Here is an 18898-nt window from a genome sequence, read left to right as displayed (position 1 = left end):
ATTCTCTAATTCAATCAAAGGGCTTTTTGGAATGTTTAAGATTTTTTTTAGTTATCTTCTAATCTCGGTTGAAAAAAATCCTTTGTGAAAGAGTCCATCAAGTTCGGTCATTCATTGATCTTCTAAAATCAGTACATAAATTGGCTAGGCTTTGTTGATCCCTACCTATGAGTTTCTAGGGAAGCAATTGGTGCTGTTTAGTTTAGGAAAGCTACATGCTAAATAGAGCTGAAGCATGGCTCACTGCATGTCTCTTGATATAACACTACAACGCTATGTGAATGTAGCTATCGCTTGCGTCTTCTTGTGTTGCTCCTAATGGAAGCACACACTGCCACAAAGGATTGAAGAATTATACTGGTTGATAGGAGTGAGAGGAGTTCTAACATACAATGTGGGTAGGATAGGGTTAGGGAATTGCCGAAGTCCGAAATTTCGGAAGTGCCGAACTGAAGTGCTGAATTGCCGAAGTCCAGAATTTCTGAAGTGCCGAACCAAATTTTTTGCCCATGCACGTCCCTAATGTATAATAATGATTTCTAACTACACCTTAGTTGTTCAGTTAATTGTTAAAAAGAAATAAAAGATTGGCTGGACTCTCTGTAACCTAATTAGAAGATTAACAGAGCTGAAGAAAGAAAAACTGTTCTTGAATTGACTATATTATTTTAATCTAATTATAATCTTTGCTGCTGATGATCTGAAATATGCAGCTGTAATTCTGCTCCTTGATTTTCTGTTGCAAATATTTCTTCATTTAATAATAACTATCCACTGAACACAGGGAAAGAAGAAAAGATAACAAAGACAGATTGTACGATCTTATTATTTTTTCAGGTGTGTTATTTCACAATGCCCTTTTGTTTGTGGCCATTAGATTTTGTTCACAACCATACAAGTAAAAGTCCTGATTACTTCTTTGTATCTGCTCATTTTAATGTAAATAATAAATGTGAAGAAAAAGATAATATTGTAATTTAGCATGTATGAAAACCAACTAGGTAAGATATCCTTACTTTATGGTTTCAAAGGACAGTCTAAGCACCAAAACCACTTCAGATCAATTTTTGTGGGAAGGATCATGCCTCTGCAAAACCCTGTTTTGGCCAATCACCACCTCCTGTCTTTTTGCTGATGATACTAAGATATGTAACAGGGTTGATGTTCCAGGAGGGATAAGCCAAATGGCTAATGATTTAGGTAAACTAGAAAATGGTCAGAGTTGTGGCAACTGACATTTAATGTGGATAAGTGCAAGATAATGCATCTTGGACGTAAAAACCCAAGGGCAGAGTATAGAATATTTGATAGAATCCTAACCTCAACATCTGAGGAAAGGGATTTAGGGGTGATTATTTCTGATGACTTAAAGGTAGGCAGACAATGTAATAGAGCAGCAGGAAATGTTAGCAGAATGCTTGGTTGGATAGGGAGAGGTATTAGCAGTAGAAAGAGGGTAGTGCTCATGCCATTGTACAGAACACTGGTACGACCACACTTGGAGTATTGTACGCAGTACTGGAGACCGTATCTTCAGAAGGATATTGATACCTTAGAGAGAGTTCAGAGAAGGGCTACTAAACTGGTTCATGGATTGCAGGATAAAACTTACCAGGAAAGGAGGAAAGGTTAAAGGATCTTAACATGTATAGCTTGGAGGAAAGACGAGACAGGGGGAATATGATAGAAACATTTAAATACATAAAGGGAATCAACACAGTAAAGGAGGAGACTATATTTAAAAGAAGAAACACTACCACAACAAGAGGACATAGTCTTAAATTAGAGGGACAAAGGTTTAAAAATACAGGGAGTGCAGAATTATTAGGCAAATTAGTATTTTGACCACATCATCCTCTTTATGCATGTTGTCTTACTCCAAGCTGGATAGGCTCGAAAGCCTACTACCAATTAAGCATATTAAGCAATGTGCATCTCTGTAATGAGAAGGGGTGTGGTCTAATGACATCAACACCCATTATCAGGTGTGCATAATTATTAGGCAACTTCCTTTCCTTTGGCAAAATGGGTCAAAAGAAGGACTTGACAGGCTCAGAAAAGTCAAAAATAGTGAGATATCTTGCAGAGGGATGCAGCACTCTTAAAATTGCAAAGCTTTTGAAGCATGATCATCGAACAATCAAGCGTTTCATTCAAAATAGTCAACAGGGTCGCAAGAAGCGTGTGGAGAAACCAAGGCGCAAAATAACTGCCCATGAACTGAGAAAAGTCAAGCGTGCAGCTGCCAAGATGCCACTTGCCACCAGTTTGGCCATATTTCACAGCTGCAACATCACTGGAGTGCCCAAAAGCACAAGGTGTGCAATACTCAGAGACATGGCCAAGGTAAGAAAGGCTGAAAGACGACCACCACTGAACAAGACACACAAGCTGAAACGTCAAGACTGGGTCAAGAAATATCTCAAGACTGATTTTTCTAAGGTTTTATGGACTGATGAAATGAGAGTGAGACTTGATGGGCCAGATGGATGGATTGGTAAAGGGCAGAGAGCTCCAGTCCGACTCAGACGCCAGCAAGGTGGAGGTGGAGTACTGGTTTGGGCTGGTATCATCAAAGATGAGCTTGTGGGGCCTTTTCGGGTTGAGGATGGAGTCAAGCTCAACTCCCAGTCCTACTGCCAGTTTCTGGAAGACACCTTCTTCAAGCAGTGGTACAGGAAGAAGTCTGCATCCTTCAAGAAAAACATGATTTTCATGCAGGACAATGCTCCATCACACGCGTCCAAGTACTCCAAAGCGTGGCTGGCAAGAAAGGGTATAAAAGAAGAAAATCTAATGACATGGCCTCCTTGTTCACCTGATCTGAACCCCATTGAGAACCTGTGGTCCATCATCAAATGTGAGATTTACAAGGAGGGAAAACAGTACACCTCTCTGAACAGTGTCTGGGAGGCTGTGGTTGCTTCTGCATGCAATTTTGATGGTGAACAGATCAAAACACTGACAGAATCCATGGATGGCAGGCTTGTGAGTGTCCTTGCAAAGAAAGGTGGCTATATTGGTCACTGATTTGTTTTTGTTATGTTTTTGAATGTCAGAAATGTATATTTGTGAATGTTGAGATGTTATATTGGTTTCATTGGTAAAAATAAATAATTGAAATGGGTATATATTTGTTTTTTGTTAAGTTGCCTAATAATTATGCACAGTAATAGTCACCTTCACACACAGATATCCCCCTAAAATAGCTATAACTAAAAACAAACTAAAAACTACTTCCAAAAATATTCAGCTTTGATATTAATGAGTTTTTTGGGTTCATTGAGAACATGGTTGTTGTTCAATAATAAAATTAATCCTCAAAAATACAACTTGCCTAATAATTCTGCACTCCCTGTAATATCCGGAAGTATTACTTTACTGAGAGGGTAGTGGATGCATGGAATAGCCTTCCAGCTGAAGTGGTAGAGGTTAACACAGTAAAGCAGTTTAAGCATGCGTGGGATAGGCATAAGGCTATCCTAATTATAAGATAAGGCCAGGGACTAATGAAAGTATTTAGAAAATTGGGCAGACTAGATGGCTCGAATAGTTCTTATCTGCTGTCACATTCTATGTTTCTATGAGTTGGAAATGTGGAAAGTCAACTATATTTTCACTTTGGCTATTTTGACCTTGAATTTTAAATTCTCTTTGAAATCCCCTTTAATTCTCACTTTAGTGAATAAGCCTGCAAAGTAAAAATTTTTGTTAATTCAAAGAGTATATATTAAAGGGCCATAGAGCCATACAGGAAAAAGTCTTACAGTCAGTTATGTTTCCACTTGACTATTTTGGCCGTAAATTTGAATTTACTTTGAATTCACTTTGAAAACCAAACAATTATCACTTTAGTGAGTAACTTTTGAGTATTGTGTGAATTGTTAAGTATGGATTACCAGCAATTTAAAATAACATTTTAGGCCAATACAGCCAAAATGAAAATATAACTGACTTGTAATTTTTTTTTCTACGTTAACTATGTTGGCCTAAGATCTGAATTTATGTTGAATTTCCAAGAATTCACACCTTGGTGAATAACCCTTTATGGAAGAGAACATGGATAGTTAGAAAGTTGCATCATGAAAATGTAACATCCTGTACAGTTTTCATAGATGCTTGTCTAACTTGCATAATGGAAATTAATCACAACTTGGATATTTGCAATAATTTCACCAAGGCAACAAGGTTATTAGTCTGAACGTCTATGGCTTTCTTGGGGAATGAAGCAATTTAAATAATATCTTATATGATGTACAGAGCAGGGTGGAACATTTTCCTTCTCTATGGGAAGTTTGAATGATTATTTTATTCTTCAAGAGATTAAAATTGTGTCTATATTTACAGATGAATTCTCTAATCCTATAAAATCAAATATTAATAAATAAGTGTTTTTTGATAATCCTGTTCATTAAAGCGCTTCTGTCACCTTAAATCGTCTTAACATAAATCAGTTTACAATGATATTCCCAATAGATTAAAGTTGTTTTCATCTAGCCATGCAATATTAAATTTAGCTTTAATTATCACTTAAAACTCATTGTGGAGGTGGCCATGTTGACATTACAATTTCTAAATCGCCAGAGACAGGTGCTGTAGATCTAAACATTTTATTCCAATAAAAATACTTCTGGGAGTATAACTGCAGTCTACAATAACATATGATTCCTTCAAAAGTAGTTTACTTTGAGCATTCTTATAGGCAATGATTCATAATAGAACTTAGATATAGATTAAGTGACAAGGAAACCACAAATCATAAAATCAGTCACATCACTAAGGAACTGATGATCCAAAACACATTTTACATTTTCATGATGGTTAGTGCTAATTTTTGGCGTTTTTTATATTGGTCTTTATCCATATATAGGAAACACATAAAATATAATGCCAAAGAACCACTCTACTGATTACAATTCATGTAATGTAAAAAGAATGACCAACTCACATCTCACATAATAGAAATGGAGACCTTCCACATGTAACCTAGGGAAGTATTGTACTGCCAGTAAGTAACTCTAGCCCCAGACGTTGTTGAACAGCTCAAAGAATTTTGGAGCCAGAAATTGAGATCCATGGAGATTTTTATATAAAACACTGAGTGGCTCTGAATTTTGTAAGCAGGCACTGAAGTATAACTATCTATCAAGAGACCTACTATATTACCCAACAACTTTTTGCCTTAGCATTCCTTTCCCTTTATATACCTATCTTTGTAATCTCCATAAAGGTTTTTTCCAGTGAGCAAAGATTTTCTTAACGAGGCTTTCACAATAGAGGCTCTGGGTAAATTAAGTGGAATAATATTGTTAAAGGAACAAACTGACCACCATAACAATGTCATTGGAATTAAGTTGTTATTGTGGAAGGAGGTCCTTGTCACTGGCTTCCCTTCAGGGGTTAAACCGTTAATGAACAGTTTTTGTTTGTGAATTTGTGAATATGGAGCTAATGATTTCTTCTGATTTCTAACTTTGAGGACACCCATCATACCCTGAATTTGAAGGGACAGGTTATCAGTCAGCCTGGCCACCCTCTTTCATGGGCAGACCTGCACCTTGCACAGTACCCTGGGCAGCCTGCTCTCTTGTCTGCCCACCACCGTCCCAGAAGGTGGGTTGGCAAGATTAACATGTATGCCCTACATACAGTCTCGTCGCTAGAGCTTTTGCTGCCCGGGGCTGTCCCTGAGTTTGCCACCCCATCTCGATCCACGCCATGTCCGGTGCAGTTCCGGACGTTCGAGGGAGACTGTGCAGGGAGAGAGTGGATCTGTGCAGGTGGGAGGGGGACTAGGGAGGGAGGGTTACTGTCGGGGTGCAGGGTAGGGATAGGGACTGTCAGGGTGCAGATGGTTTGTAAGGGTTCGTAAGGGGGGTTATGTGGGTGGGGCTGTGCAGTAAGGGAGATGGACTGTCAGGGTGCAGAGAGGGGTGGCTGTCAGGGCGCAGGGAGTCTTTGTAAACAGGGTGGGGCTGTGCAGGGAGGGAGGTGTCTGTGAGGGTGTAGATAGGCAGGCTATGCAGGGAGTGAGGGGGACTGTCAGTGTGCAGGGAGTCTGTGCAGGAAGGGAGGAAGACTGTCAGAGTGCAGGGGTGAGAGGGGTCTGTGCAGGGGGAGGTGGACTAGGCAGGGAGGGGGACTGTCAGCATGCAGGGGAGGGAGGGGGACTGTCAGGGTGCAGAGAGTTTGTGAGGGTGCAGGGAGGGGGGCTGTGCAGGGATGTTGGGGATTGTCAGGGTGCAGGGGGTCTGTGCAGTGAGGGAGGGGGACTGTGAGGAAGGAAAGGGGGTTTGTAAGAGTGCAGAGAGGAGTGGCTGTGCAGGGAAGAGCATACCTGATGCCTTTGCCAGGCAGCTCTTCATCTTCACTCTGCAGGACAGGAGAGCATTTCACTTCCCATCCTCCGGCCCTGCCTCTTCCCCTCACTCACTGCACCACACGGAGGAGACCTAGCAAGCAGAGCAGGATGGCTGCCAGGTCTCACTCACAAGGTGGAAGGAGGGTCACTGCCCAAGCCAAAAAAGTGCAGAACTGGGGCAGAACACCCCCTCCACCTCATTGCTACGCCACTGCCTACATAGGATGCACACATACATTTATTTATAATCTTTTCTATTATTATTGGCACATATGCACAAATATGTTGTAATTATTATACACCTACATATCTAATAGCAATTTTTGTAACATATTTGCTTTGGCATTATTTATATGGTCAATGCATTAAATTGTACAGTTCTACGGAATTTGCTGGCGCTATATAAATAATAAAATAATAATAATAAGTGAAATTGTGTATAATAATTTTATACCTCCTTTTTTTTTCCTTTTTTTTTTTTGTGCAGAAAGTTACAGCGGTGCTTGTATTGCCACAACAGCATTCACAAGCTCGATGGTAAGATATATAGGGTAACATGAGTATGGCATGGTTACAACTTGCACATTTTATTTATTTTGTGGTTCAAGATCGCAGTTGGATTACTGAAGCGAGAGTTAGAATATGTGTAGCGTATTAACAGTGTGGAGCCTGATAATTAACTACGTGTGCGATCTGACAATATAGTAGTTTAGTTGAGAGTTAATCTTATGTGTCAGGTGAACGTTACAGCATATGAGGTACTAATATAGAATTACATACTGACATTTTTGTGAGGTGATAATTCTCAGGCTTAGCTAAGATAGGTACTTAGATAGAGTACCACCAGGCATATTTTAGCATACTGGGTTGTCATCAACAATAGGCAGAAAAATAAAAATGAAACTAATATTTACTATAACAGTAACTGTGGTATTAACAGTAGGGATGTCCGAGTGACAGTAAATGCAGCCAAAGTAACCTCTTATTGAGGCTGTCGGTGGCAGTTTCTGCGGTGTGTGCCTTTGATGAAATCCGTCGTGAGAAGCTGGGGTCGCCGCTGGCTTTGACAATGTGGAAGGTGTTAAAAGGTAGCTTATTCCCACGCATGGGGAGCTTTCCTGTAGGGTATCCACGAGGTTCACTGAGTCTCTCAGTCCCGCACAGGGTCTGCAGATTGCCGTTGACAGGCTTTCCAGCCATTAGGTGGGTATGAGCTCGGTACTTTTCAAGCCATTGTGTCCAGGTGCGGGCTGCATTTAGTGGAGTTGGCGTTTGAAGATGGCCTCTCTGGGCACTCCTCCAGTGTTGATCTTGAGCCTCAGTTGTGGAAAGCGCTGGTAAGGCGTGCTTAGATGGAGCAGGTACTGTGCCTGTTTCAGGGGATTGCCACTGCAGTGTAAGTGCCCGTCTGCGGTCGTATTCCAGATGTGTTTACAGCTCGGGTTATGTAGTTTACTGGCTCTGCTACAGCGCGCCATAAGGGGTTCATCCTCTCCTTCTCTGCCATTAAGGTGATTGCGCCGCCGTCGGCCATTTTAAGGAGGCCGCGTGGGAGCCGCTTACTTTCGGTGTCGAGTCGCCCAGTAGCGATGCAGAGATGTTAGCTTGCCTGGTGGGGACCGGGATGACCCCCGCCGGTCCAAAGGGGGGAGGGGGGTGAACGAGGCCGGGAGGGCGACAGCTATAGTGTAGTTTTGCATTAGCAGTGGCAGAAAGCGGGGCAGCGGCCATCCGCCCCACTCCCCTCCTGGGTAGGCCTCAGTCCCCAAGCCCCAGAGCATCTCTCCAGGACCCAGAATCACATGTATCAGGTGCTCCAGCTGCACCGGGACACTCCAGGACCTGATGCCACAAACTTCCAGGGTATTCCAAGCAGAATAAGGTGGGTATTTGCCCAAAATTAGCTGGATTCCTCAGGAGCCATAGTGACTTGCAGCCTGCTAGCATGGCCGCCCGGTCCCGCCCCCTTATACCTCCTTTTTAAATGACACCTTGTCCTGTGTGCGCAATTGAAGTCCAGGTTAGCTAGAATTAGATTATTCACATTTTTGTTTTAAAAAACACTGCTGAACGAAAATAAATAAATAACTAGAGGTTAAAGACAAATATATATGTATTAATAATTCCTAGTTTATGTCTATATATGTAAATCTCATCTCAAATTCTATTCAATTTACATACACTAATAAGTGTCATGTTTGTACATGAGCTGCACCGTCTAGTTTATGTGTTCATTGTGGAGATTGGTTAATATATTGTCCAGTTTGCAGGTGCAGAATTAATAGCATAGTGTTTGGAAACTATGTATACATTACAATTTTAGTTTACACTGGTCGGAACAGATTCACCATATTCATCAGACCATAACTGACTGCTCACAATAGGCTGTTTATTATAACATTGACAATTTTCCACGTGTCGGAAGCTTCCACAATGGGAAGAATTTACCTCGGTATTTATTATATTAAATTTAGATATTACGGACCACCAGGCTAATTCCATGTGCATAAATTGTGTCCCTGTTAAACAAATGTAACTATGGCTTTTGAGAGTAAAAAAAAAAAAAATTAAAAAAAGCCTAGCACATGCCACTATTTAATATAATCTATCTGAAGAACATCAGATAGCTAAAGATGATATGACTCCTGGAGAGATCTTTAGTCTTCTATTCCATAATACGTCGCAATGTAACCATTTTCTCTGGTAGCCATCCCTTCATCATGTTGGCTGAGAATACCCTGAGGAGATATTGTCTGCGCACAAAGAGGCAGACATTGGGTTATGGATAACATACAGCATTGATTTTCCATTGTTTGTCTCAGGAACTCGGGACTTGACATTCTCATACATTTAAGGTAAGATTATAATTAGAGGAAGCCAGCAGTTAACATTATATTGTTGAGGTGTAAAAAAATAAAATGAAAGGGTAACTCTAGGCACCATAACTAGCTCATTGTATTGAAGTGGTTATGGTGCAAAGACCCTGTTACTGCAGTCTCTCTCTATAAATTTTTTTTACTCCATAGATAAATATCTTATTATTTCTGTGTGCAGGGCTGCATTACTTGGCTGTCAGTAAGCCAGGTGGGATATTCTATAAGGATCCGGCAATATCAGTTTTCTGCAACTTTTGTGTCTGGAATCAGTACAAACAGCATGCTAACCCAAGACATCTTGGATCGACTGCCTATGCCCATTTTGGCTCTTAAACACAAAGCGTCAAGGCTTTTGCTGCCTGGCTCTCAGTCAATTATCTAACTCCATGATAAAGAAAAAACATACATCGATTCTAACTATTAACCTCTGTCCATTGTAAGTGCAGAGGTCAGAGGAGTAAAAAAAAGCACTGTGTTGGAAATTTATGCACAGTCAAACCCCAGGTTTTCTCTGTTAGCTTGGGGCAGTATCACTAGCCCCACGCTGACCAATGAGCTGTATGCAGCTTTATAAAGTTCTGCACTCAGCTCTTTAAATGGGGATTTAAATACCTTAACGCAGCACTGTCACCGTTAAATACCTTAAAAGTGGCACTGTCACTGTTTGGAGACTTTGCCAAATTTGAAAAGTCCCCTGATGTTGACATCACCGCTGGTGGTTTGATAGCCTGAGGGTAGGTAAAGGTGAGTTTACTTATCTGAACTTGTCCCTTGCTGGTGCAACCATCTTGATCCGACAGGGATTCAGTGTAGAATCCTCCATATACACAGCCAATTCACTGCAGTCAGGATTGACTCTAAGACTCTTAGTCCCTACTTTGTCTCTGTAGATGACCTTTATTAATTTGGGTTAATCTGAACAACCAAACTGCTATAATGTCCCATCGAGACATAGGCCAATCAACACCATTATAATACTAACTGTAAAAACTGAATTGGCCAGGTCTCTTGTATTGCTCTGTAGCTTCACAGTTTTTGGATCTGTGGCTAACATTTGAAAAAACAGACAAACGCAATTTATAGGCAATTTTCAAGGTTTTTTTCCATGGTGTAATAATTCCCAGAGTTGTGACAGATCCACTCTAAATTACTGTTTGGTATAGAAAATAAATCCTGGCATTCTGATGCAGCTCTTAGAAAACAGACAAATAATTTTGCCAAACCAATAAAAACAGTATTTATAAGAACAGATAATGAAGAAGGCCAGAAAATTTGTTTCATGTTGTGTAGTATGTGGCTAAGGTAGGGGAGTATTTAAAAACAGCCAATGTACCTTGATTAAAGTTTCCACCCTTAAAGCATTTGTTTCAGAAATATTTACTAATTTCTCATATATGAAAAAGAGCGAGGAGCAAAAAAAAGAGGGGAGAGTATTTTTTGTTGACTATTTCTGTGATATATTAGCATGGCTATTCACTACAGAATTTAAACCTGAATTGGAAAATTAATGCTAAAATAAATGATTAGAAGAATTTCTCTAACACAACTAAATTCACAGCTTGGCATTCTAGCCTTTATTTTTTATTTAAATCTCAGTTTGCTAAAAGCCAGAGAGACGCAAGTAAACCTGTAAATTGTGAAATATTGGGAGTTTAAATTATTTCCAAAATACAAAAACCATAAAATTCCTGTAGCCCCATGTAGCCAGAGCGCAGCTAAGCGGAAAAAGGCCTTGACAGGGGTTAGGAGGCGGGCTTAGGAGGAAGTAAGCAAGGGTTGGATTATGGGTAAGTAGGATGGGCTATTTAAATGAGCAGCCATCTTAGGTGAGTCATTCTAACTTTCTACCCGGTTGAGTTTGTGTTCACCTCGGTGTGCGCGGACTTTGCTCGGTTGGAATTTTCTTTGTCTCCTCTGCAGGACCAATGGACGACGTGGAGCGATTGCTGGAGGGGATCAGGTCGGCGGCACGGCATCAGGGTGCGGACTGGCTACGGGCACAGCTCGGCCCTGCCCTGGCGGAGGCGGCGGATCGGGACGGCGATGGCGGGAGACCGGTCAGGGCCCGGAGGCCCCCGAGGAGGCTGAGCCCGGGCATGGGGCCCGGTGAAGTTGTCCCCGGTAACAGTGGGGTTCCGGTTGCGACCGGCAGCAGGCCCGGGAGCCGCGTGGTCGAGGCCTTGCCTCCCCGCGTGCGGATGGAGCCTCGGACGAGCGCTCGGAGGCAGAAGGATTTCGTGGACGGGGGCGCTGCTGCTGTCGGGTCGGAAGTGGCCGGGCGGCCCCCTGGCGTTGCAAGACCCACGGAGGGGAGGTCCGGGCGGGCTTCCCCCCCATCGGAGAGTACCGAGGATGACGAGGCCGGAGCCGGGAGACCGCATGACCGGCCTGGGAGGCAGCAGGCAAGTGCAGGGGGCTCCGGCCGGGGCCCTCTTGGCGGGAAGGTTGTTAAGGGGAGCTCTGCCACGGAGAGAGGCGGGAGTAGGCCAGTGGGGGGTGCCCAGGCCTTAGTCCCAAGGGGGGAGGGTCCCGGGGCCCCTAAGCGCAAACGTAGGTCAAAAGGTGTGAGTTCCAGGGGCGGGGGGGGGTCTCGAGAGGTGGCCGGGTCAGATAGCGGGTCCCCCGTAAGGGTGGCAGGTAGGTCCGGGCTGTCGGGGTCTAGTCAGAAAGGGGGTAGGGGTAAAGGGGCGGGGGGAATAGGCGTAGGAAAAGGGGTTACGGAGGTGGCCAGTCGGAAGAAGGCAGGAGGTCGGGGACCGGGATCCTCGGTAGAGGTCGGGCGGCGGGGGGGCCCGGATTCTGAGAGTGGTAGCGTTAGTCCTTCACCCGTTAGGTCGCAGGGGTCCCGGGAGGCGCGGGGGAGGTCGGGTCGGCACTGCTCCCCCTCGGACAGCTCGGCAGGGGAATGTGCGGCAGCCCCTAGGTATGGTCGGCAGGGGCGGCCTACTAGTAGAGACGGGAGGAGTCGTAGCCCCAGGGGGTCCAGGGTGCCACGTGGTGGTAGAGGTCAGCGGGAGGCTTCGGTGCAGAGCAGGCGCTCCCGGGGTCGTGACGGGAGGGGTATTGATGTCCGTTACACCCTACCCAGGACTTCTTCTCCTTGTCCTAGGTCTCGGAGCCGTTCCGCCTCCTCGCAGGCTGGGCACCGGGTGGGCTCCCCGGTCGGCGAGACAGCGGCGGAAGTTCCTCTTCCTGGATGTCGGGCGATCCGCAATGCAGCCCCCGCCGTCCCGGTTTCGGGGGGCTTGGCCGGTGAGTCCAGTGGGTCACTACACTCTACCGCATTAATTACTACACTTCAGGCACTACTCCACTCATTGGGGGCGGGGGGTGACACTAGCGGCATCGGTCAGGTGTGGGCTCCGGGCGTTGGGGCTGCGGGCTCTCGGGGTGGGAACTCCACAGGGCCTAGTTCGGGCGGGGATATGGTGTTGCCGCAGGAAGTAGGGGAGCTTGGGAGCGAGAGGGCTGAGTTGACAGGGGGCATTCCCGACGCGGCTAGACAGCACGCGTATGTGTCATTTGCGGGCCCGTTGGGGGTCCATTTGAAGCAGGAAGTAAAGGATAAAATATGGAAGGGGGAGTTTTGTGAGATCTTCTCCCTCCTCCCCTTGGAGGACTTTATAGACCTCAAGGAGGAGGATAAGAAGGACGAGAAGAAGGAGGAGGAGGAGAAAAGGAAGCGGTATCGCAAGATTCCGAAATCCTTCGGGAATTGGCTGAGGGCCTTTTGCGTACTGGCTAGCGTGCTCGGCGAGAAATCGCCGGGGTTATGCTCCTCGCTGTTTTGTTATTTGGATGGCATTTGGGAAGCGTACCGGACTTACGGAGGGTTGGCGTGGTGGCGGTACGATGAGCAGTTTAGGCAGCGGCTGGCGGCTAACCCGGGTATGCGGTGGGACCAAATGGACCTGCCGCGCTGGATGAAGTTAATGATGGCGCAAAAGGCGCAGCCCTTTCAGAACTCGGCCGGCGCTAGGGGGCAGTCCGCCTCGTCGGCCGCCTTACCAAAGGGCTTATGTTGGCTCTATAATGAGGGCCAATGCAAATGGGGGACCGCCTGTCGCTTCAAGCACGAGTGCTCCGGCTGCGGAGGCGCTCATGGGCTCAACCGCTGCTTCAAGAAAGGGAAGTCTGGTGGCGCCGGTGCGGCGGCCGCGGCCGGTGGAGGGGGAGCATCCGCTTCCCCTGGGCTTAACCCCGGTGAGACTAAGCGCGATGGAGCCATGGCTAAGCCGCTACGTTAACAGGGCGGACGCCGCTGTGCTCCGGGCGGGTTTTGAGAAAGGGTTTTTCATTCCGTTTCAGGAGCGGGAGGGGGGATCGGGAAGGCTGCGCAACCTGAAGTCTGTGGCTGACTTCCCGGACGTGGTTAGGGAGAAGCTGGGCAAGGAAGTCGGGCTCGGCCGCATGGCGGGCCCATTCACAGTGCCTCCGCTGGGAGGCCTGCGGATTTCCCCACTCGGGGTGGTTCCCAAAAAGGAGCCGGGTAAATTTAGGCTCATTCATCATCTCTCGTACCCTAAGGGAGAGTCGGTGAATGACGGTATTCATAAGGACTTGTGCTCGGTGTCTTATGCGTCTTTCGACCGGGCGGTCGATTTGGTCCGGAGGGCCGGGCGTGGGGCTCTGATGGCGAAGGTGGATATTGAGGCCGCGTTTCGACTGCTGCCGGTCCACCGGGACTGTCATCACCTGCTGGGGTGTTTCTTCGAAGGGGACTACTTCGTGGACTTGTGCCTGCCCATGGGTTGTTCCATCTCGTGCTCCTATTTTGAGAAATTTAGCACTTTTCTCGAATGGGTGGTAAGGGTGGAAGCAGGGAATCGTTTTATTGTTCACTATTTAGATGATTTTCTGTGCGTGGGGCCGGCTGATTCCTTGGAATGCCTGCGCCTACTGCGGACGGTTGAGTGGGTGGCGGGCCACTTCGGGGTTCCGCTGGCGGCGGAAAAAACTGAAGGCCCGACCACGTGTCTGAGTTTCCTGGGTCTGGAGATTGACTCTGGGTTGGGTGAATGCAGGCTGCCTCGAGATAAGCTGGACAGGCTTCGAGGGGCGGTGGCCGCTGTAGCAGGGGCGCGCAAGGTTACTCTGCGGCAGCTCCAGTCTTTGATTGGGCTGCTCAATTTTGCGTGTCGGGTAATCCCGATGGGACGGGTTTTCAGTCGCAGCCTGTCGGCTGCTACTGCGGGGGTTCGGTCTCCGCACCATTTCATCAGGGTGTCGGCGGCCATGAAGGAGGATTTGGGCATTTGGGATGCCTTCTTGCAGGATTTTAATGGGACGGTGTTGTTCAGGCAGGAGGGCCAGTCATCGGCCGAGCTTGAACTTTTCACGGATGCTTCGGGCAGTGTGGGTTTCGGGGCATATTTTGGGGGCTGTTGGTGTGCGGAGAGGTGGCCGGACTCTTGGGGTTCGAGCCCTCTTATGCGCAACTTGGCTTTCCTTGAGTTATTCCCGTTGGTAGTTGCGATGGCACTATGGGGCGACAAGCTGCGTAATCGGAAAGTGGTCTTTTTCTCAGATAACATGGCGGTGGTTCACGCGGTGAATCGTCAGTCTGCGGCCTCGAGGCCGGTGGTTAGGCTGCTTAGGCGATTGGTGTTGCTGTGTATGTCTCGGAATGTTGTTTTTCGCGCGCGGCATGTTCCCGGTTATTTGAATGAGGTGGCTGACGCTCTGTCTCGCTTGCAGTGGTCCCGATTCTGGCTGGTGGCGCCGGGGGCTTCGAAGGACGGGCAGGCTTGCCCGGACGAGATTTGGCAGCTGGGAACATCCTGCTTGGAGGACTTGTGAAGGCTTCTCTGGCACCGGCCACTTGGGCCTCGTACAGTAAGGTTTGGGGCCTGTGGGAGCGGTCGCTGGACGGGCTGGCCATGGACAGCGGGGAGGCCCTGCGGGATGCTTTCCTGTGGTATACTTGTCAGTTGCTGGCGAAAAGGGCGTCGCCTGCCATGGTGGACAGGTCCATGGCGGCGATGGCGTTTTGGTTCAGATGGCATGGGAAGGAGGACTTTACTAAGACCTTCATTATCAGGCAGGCCCTGAAGGGATATCGCAAGGGACGCAGGTCGCCGGATACCAGGCGCCCGGTGTCAGTCCGACTACTGGGGGATTTGGTGGGTTTGTTGCCCGAACTCTGTTTCGATGGGTTCGAGGCTTCTCTGTTTAAGGTGGCGTTCATTTTGGCGTTTTTTGGGGCATTTCGAATTGGGGAATTGGTAAGCACTAATAAGATGGTGCAAGGGGGCTTGCAATTTTCAGGGGTTCGTGTCTTAGATGGGAAGGTGGTGGTGCACCTTGGCAGGTCCAAAACGGATGTCCGCGGTGTGGGCCGGGACGTGGCACTGGGGGCCTTGCCGGGCTCGGCTTTGTGCCCGTTGGCTGCTACGACAGAGTACCTGGCGCGGAGGCCAGTGATGGGGGGTTCCCTGTTGGTGCATGCCGACGGATCCTCCCTCTCCCGGTTTCAGTTCACGAAAGTTTTTCGGTTGGGCTTGGGGAAGTTAGGGCTTCATGCTGAAAGATTTGGAACACACTCGTTCCGTATTGGGGCTGCCACGGAGGCGGCTCGATTGGGATTGGGGGACGAGGTGGTGAAACGGATCGGGAGGTGGGAATCAGTAAGATTCCGTTCCTATGTCCGATTGGGTCTGTTGGAATAATAAATTTGGGGACCGTTTTATGCAAAAAAAAAACAAAAAAACTGTATATATGTTGGGGTTGAGCGATTTGTACCTGGCTGTACTGTAACGGTTCTCTGTGTTATTTGGGCTGGGGTGGGGGTCTCTGTCGGACTTCCCTCATCATTTGTTTTTTCCCCCCAGGGCGTGAGGCATGGATCGTGGGCCATTCGTTTGTCTTCTGGGCCGAGAGGAGGGCCGCAGCTCGAGCGCAGGGCCAGCAGCTGGGTTTTCCGAGGGGCCAGTTGGCAGTTCGCTGGTTTGGGTATCGGGGTTTCTGCTGGGGGGATGTTTGTGGTAAACTGTTTGGGATGCTGGCGGCGGGATACGCGCCAGACTTACTGGTCTTGCATATTGGGGGTAATGACCTGGGTCTTACGCCGCAACGGCGGCTGGTGAAGTGGATGAAGCAGGACATCAATAAGTTGAGGGGCCTGCTTCCGGGGGTCATGTTGGTTTGGTCGGAGATTGTCCCGAGGCGCCGGTGGCGGCACGCTCGGGATCCGTTAGCTATGGATAGGTGCAGGAAGAAGGTGAATAGCTTGATGGCAAGCTTTGTGCGGAAGGTTGGGGGCGTGGTAGTAAGGCACTCTGAGCTGGAGGAAGGTTTGCCAGGATACTACCGCTCGGATGGTGTTCACCTCTCGGAGGTTGGTTTGGACCTGCTCAACTTTGGTTGGCAGGATGGTATCCGGATGGCTCTGTTTCTTCGGGGTGGCGGAGCTCAGACAGCTTAAGGGGTCAAGGTCTGAGCTTGTGGCGGGACGGGGAGCCGAAGGAGAGAAAATAGGCTCCCCTGGATGAACGTGAGGTGGAATAACAGATTGTGGTCATCGGTGGTTGAGAGGTTTCGAGTCCTGGAGGTGACTCAGAACCTGGTGGGGCAGGGGTATCCGGGTATACCCCTGCCGTGGTTAATGGTTGGTTGGTACTTTGGAATGTTGGTGTATGTGATAAATATGTTATAAATATGTATAGGTGTTATTATATGGGGGTCATTGCCTTTTGTATGGTAGCCGAAGGAACAGGATGCCAGGGGGCGGAGTATGGGGGGCAATGACCCATGTTTAATATGTTAATTTATTATTGTTATTATTATTATTATTATTATAATTATTGGTTAATAAAGCTGTGGACAAATTTCCCCATAATACTTAGTGTCTGTGTGTTATTGGGTTAGGTTATGGGGGTGGTTTGTCCTGGATTCCGACTGCCCAAATGGCGACTATACACCTGTCAAGTATTGTAAATATAAACAAAATAAATACCTACAATTTCAAAAATAAAATAAAACATGAACATTTTTTGACTTTAATTAGATTTCTATTCATATACAATATATATATATATATATATAAATATATATATTCATGTTTTCCGTCAATTTTCTTGGACATAAAAAATGTATGTAAACACACTTAAAATAAATAAATAAAATATACATTCCACAGTATTCATAATAGTGTATTTGCGACCAGTGAATGCTACATTAACTCTTAATTTTTTGCCGAATATTACCTGGAGGGGAGGGGGGGAGTAGGTCATGTTGCATTCGGCAGCATTGACATTTCTGGGTCAAAGTCACAAATTAACATGAGAAAATGTTTTCTTTTTGTCTTTCGTGACACTTGGTAAATGCAGCCTATAAATCACTTTATTAAACAAGCGCATATTTCTTGTACTACACTGGTAATTTATTAGACAATGAGAAATTGCTTGCAAGTTGCATGCTGTAGATAGAAGGATGTATTTACTAAAAAGTGAATTGTGTACCAAACTGAAAAATGTAGACTCAAGTAATCAAGACGTGAATATATCTATGCTGGAGAATGTTTCTCTTTCAGATCAGATACTTTAAACCGCAATATATTACAATTCAGTGTTTAGTGAATAAATAATATGGACGGGAACTTACGTGTTTAAAGTTCCTGAATGGCACAAACTGAACAATGTCTCGGAGCACCGGCTCTCCCTTTGGAGATCTCAGGATTCCGTCATCCCCATCCAGCATCTGCATGTCGCTAAAATCCGCGTTACCAACGCCAACAATGATCACTGACATGGGTAGATGAGAGGCGTGAACAATGGCTTCCCTGGTGTCCGCCATGTCTGTGATCACACCATCCGTTAGGATAAGAAGGATAAAATATTGCTGCAAATAAACAGGCACGGTCATTTTAAAGGCATTTACAATGAAATTCATTCAATTTGGAAAAGAAAAATCTTATCTCCAATAAGAACAGTGCAGATATTTAATAACAGCAGTTAGCGTGTCATTGCCAACAGCTGTGGCTGGTGAAGTTTGCCGTTAGTGATGTGCCAGATTCTAGCATTGAAAGGTTTAAAAACATATTGCATATAATGTATTATTCAGTAGCGTAGAAACAGTTGGTAATCTCGCGTTGGCGAATGTAATTTTAGTGAATACCAAATAGTCAGTAAATGAGTTCAACATGTGTGGAAACATTCAAACTTGCTTCAAAAAATACTATGTGTTATACCCACACATAAAATGTAAAAGCCGAGACATGCTTATGAATTGATGTCTAAACACTGTTTTAGAGACACAATTGTAGTACTGCTGATTAGGGATTAATTGCTGCATAATTTACAGGCCAATGTAATAAAGGGTCACTCCAACCTCCATACTTCTGCTTTTAGAAGTGGTCATGGTGCAAGCTATCTGTATGTGCAGCTTTTTAGCTTGAAACACTGGACATACAGTGAAACACTTGAAACACTGGACATACAGTGAAATCTGTCATTTTGTGCAGGTGTGTAGTTACACCCCATACACACATGACTTGGAACTCTGCTCTACACAACCAGCGCAATATAGCTCATGAATACATGCTAGTGGTAATACCAAATACAGCAGTTGTATTGTCAAGTTCAACAACCTTGTATAGTCATCTAGAGCAGTGTTTCCCAACCCAGTCCTCAAGGCACACCTACCAGTCCAGGATTTAAGGATT

General features: G+C 46.0%; 1 protein-coding gene across 1 annotated transcript in view; it reads right to left on the bottom strand.

Moving 5' to 3' along the window:
• CPNE4 (copine 4) overlaps window positions 1-18898 on the bottom strand; it is a 457901-nt gene that overhangs the window by 28857 nt on the left and 410146 nt on the right. Inside the window, exon 15 of the mRNA XM_063452171.1 lies at window positions 17839-18075. Within this exon, the coding sequence (XP_063308241.1) occupies window positions 17839-18075 (237 nt within the window). The remainder of the gene's footprint in view (window positions 1-17838; window positions 18076-18898) is intronic.

The sequence above is a fragment of the Pelobates fuscus genome, chromosome 4, assembly GCF_036172605.1.
Source record: "Pelobates fuscus isolate aPelFus1 chromosome 4, aPelFus1.pri, whole genome shotgun sequence".
Classification (NCBI taxonomy): Eukaryota; Metazoa; Chordata; class Amphibia; order Anura; family Pelobatidae; genus Pelobates; species Pelobates fuscus.
This window is presented reverse-complemented; position numbering and strand designations above follow the sequence as displayed.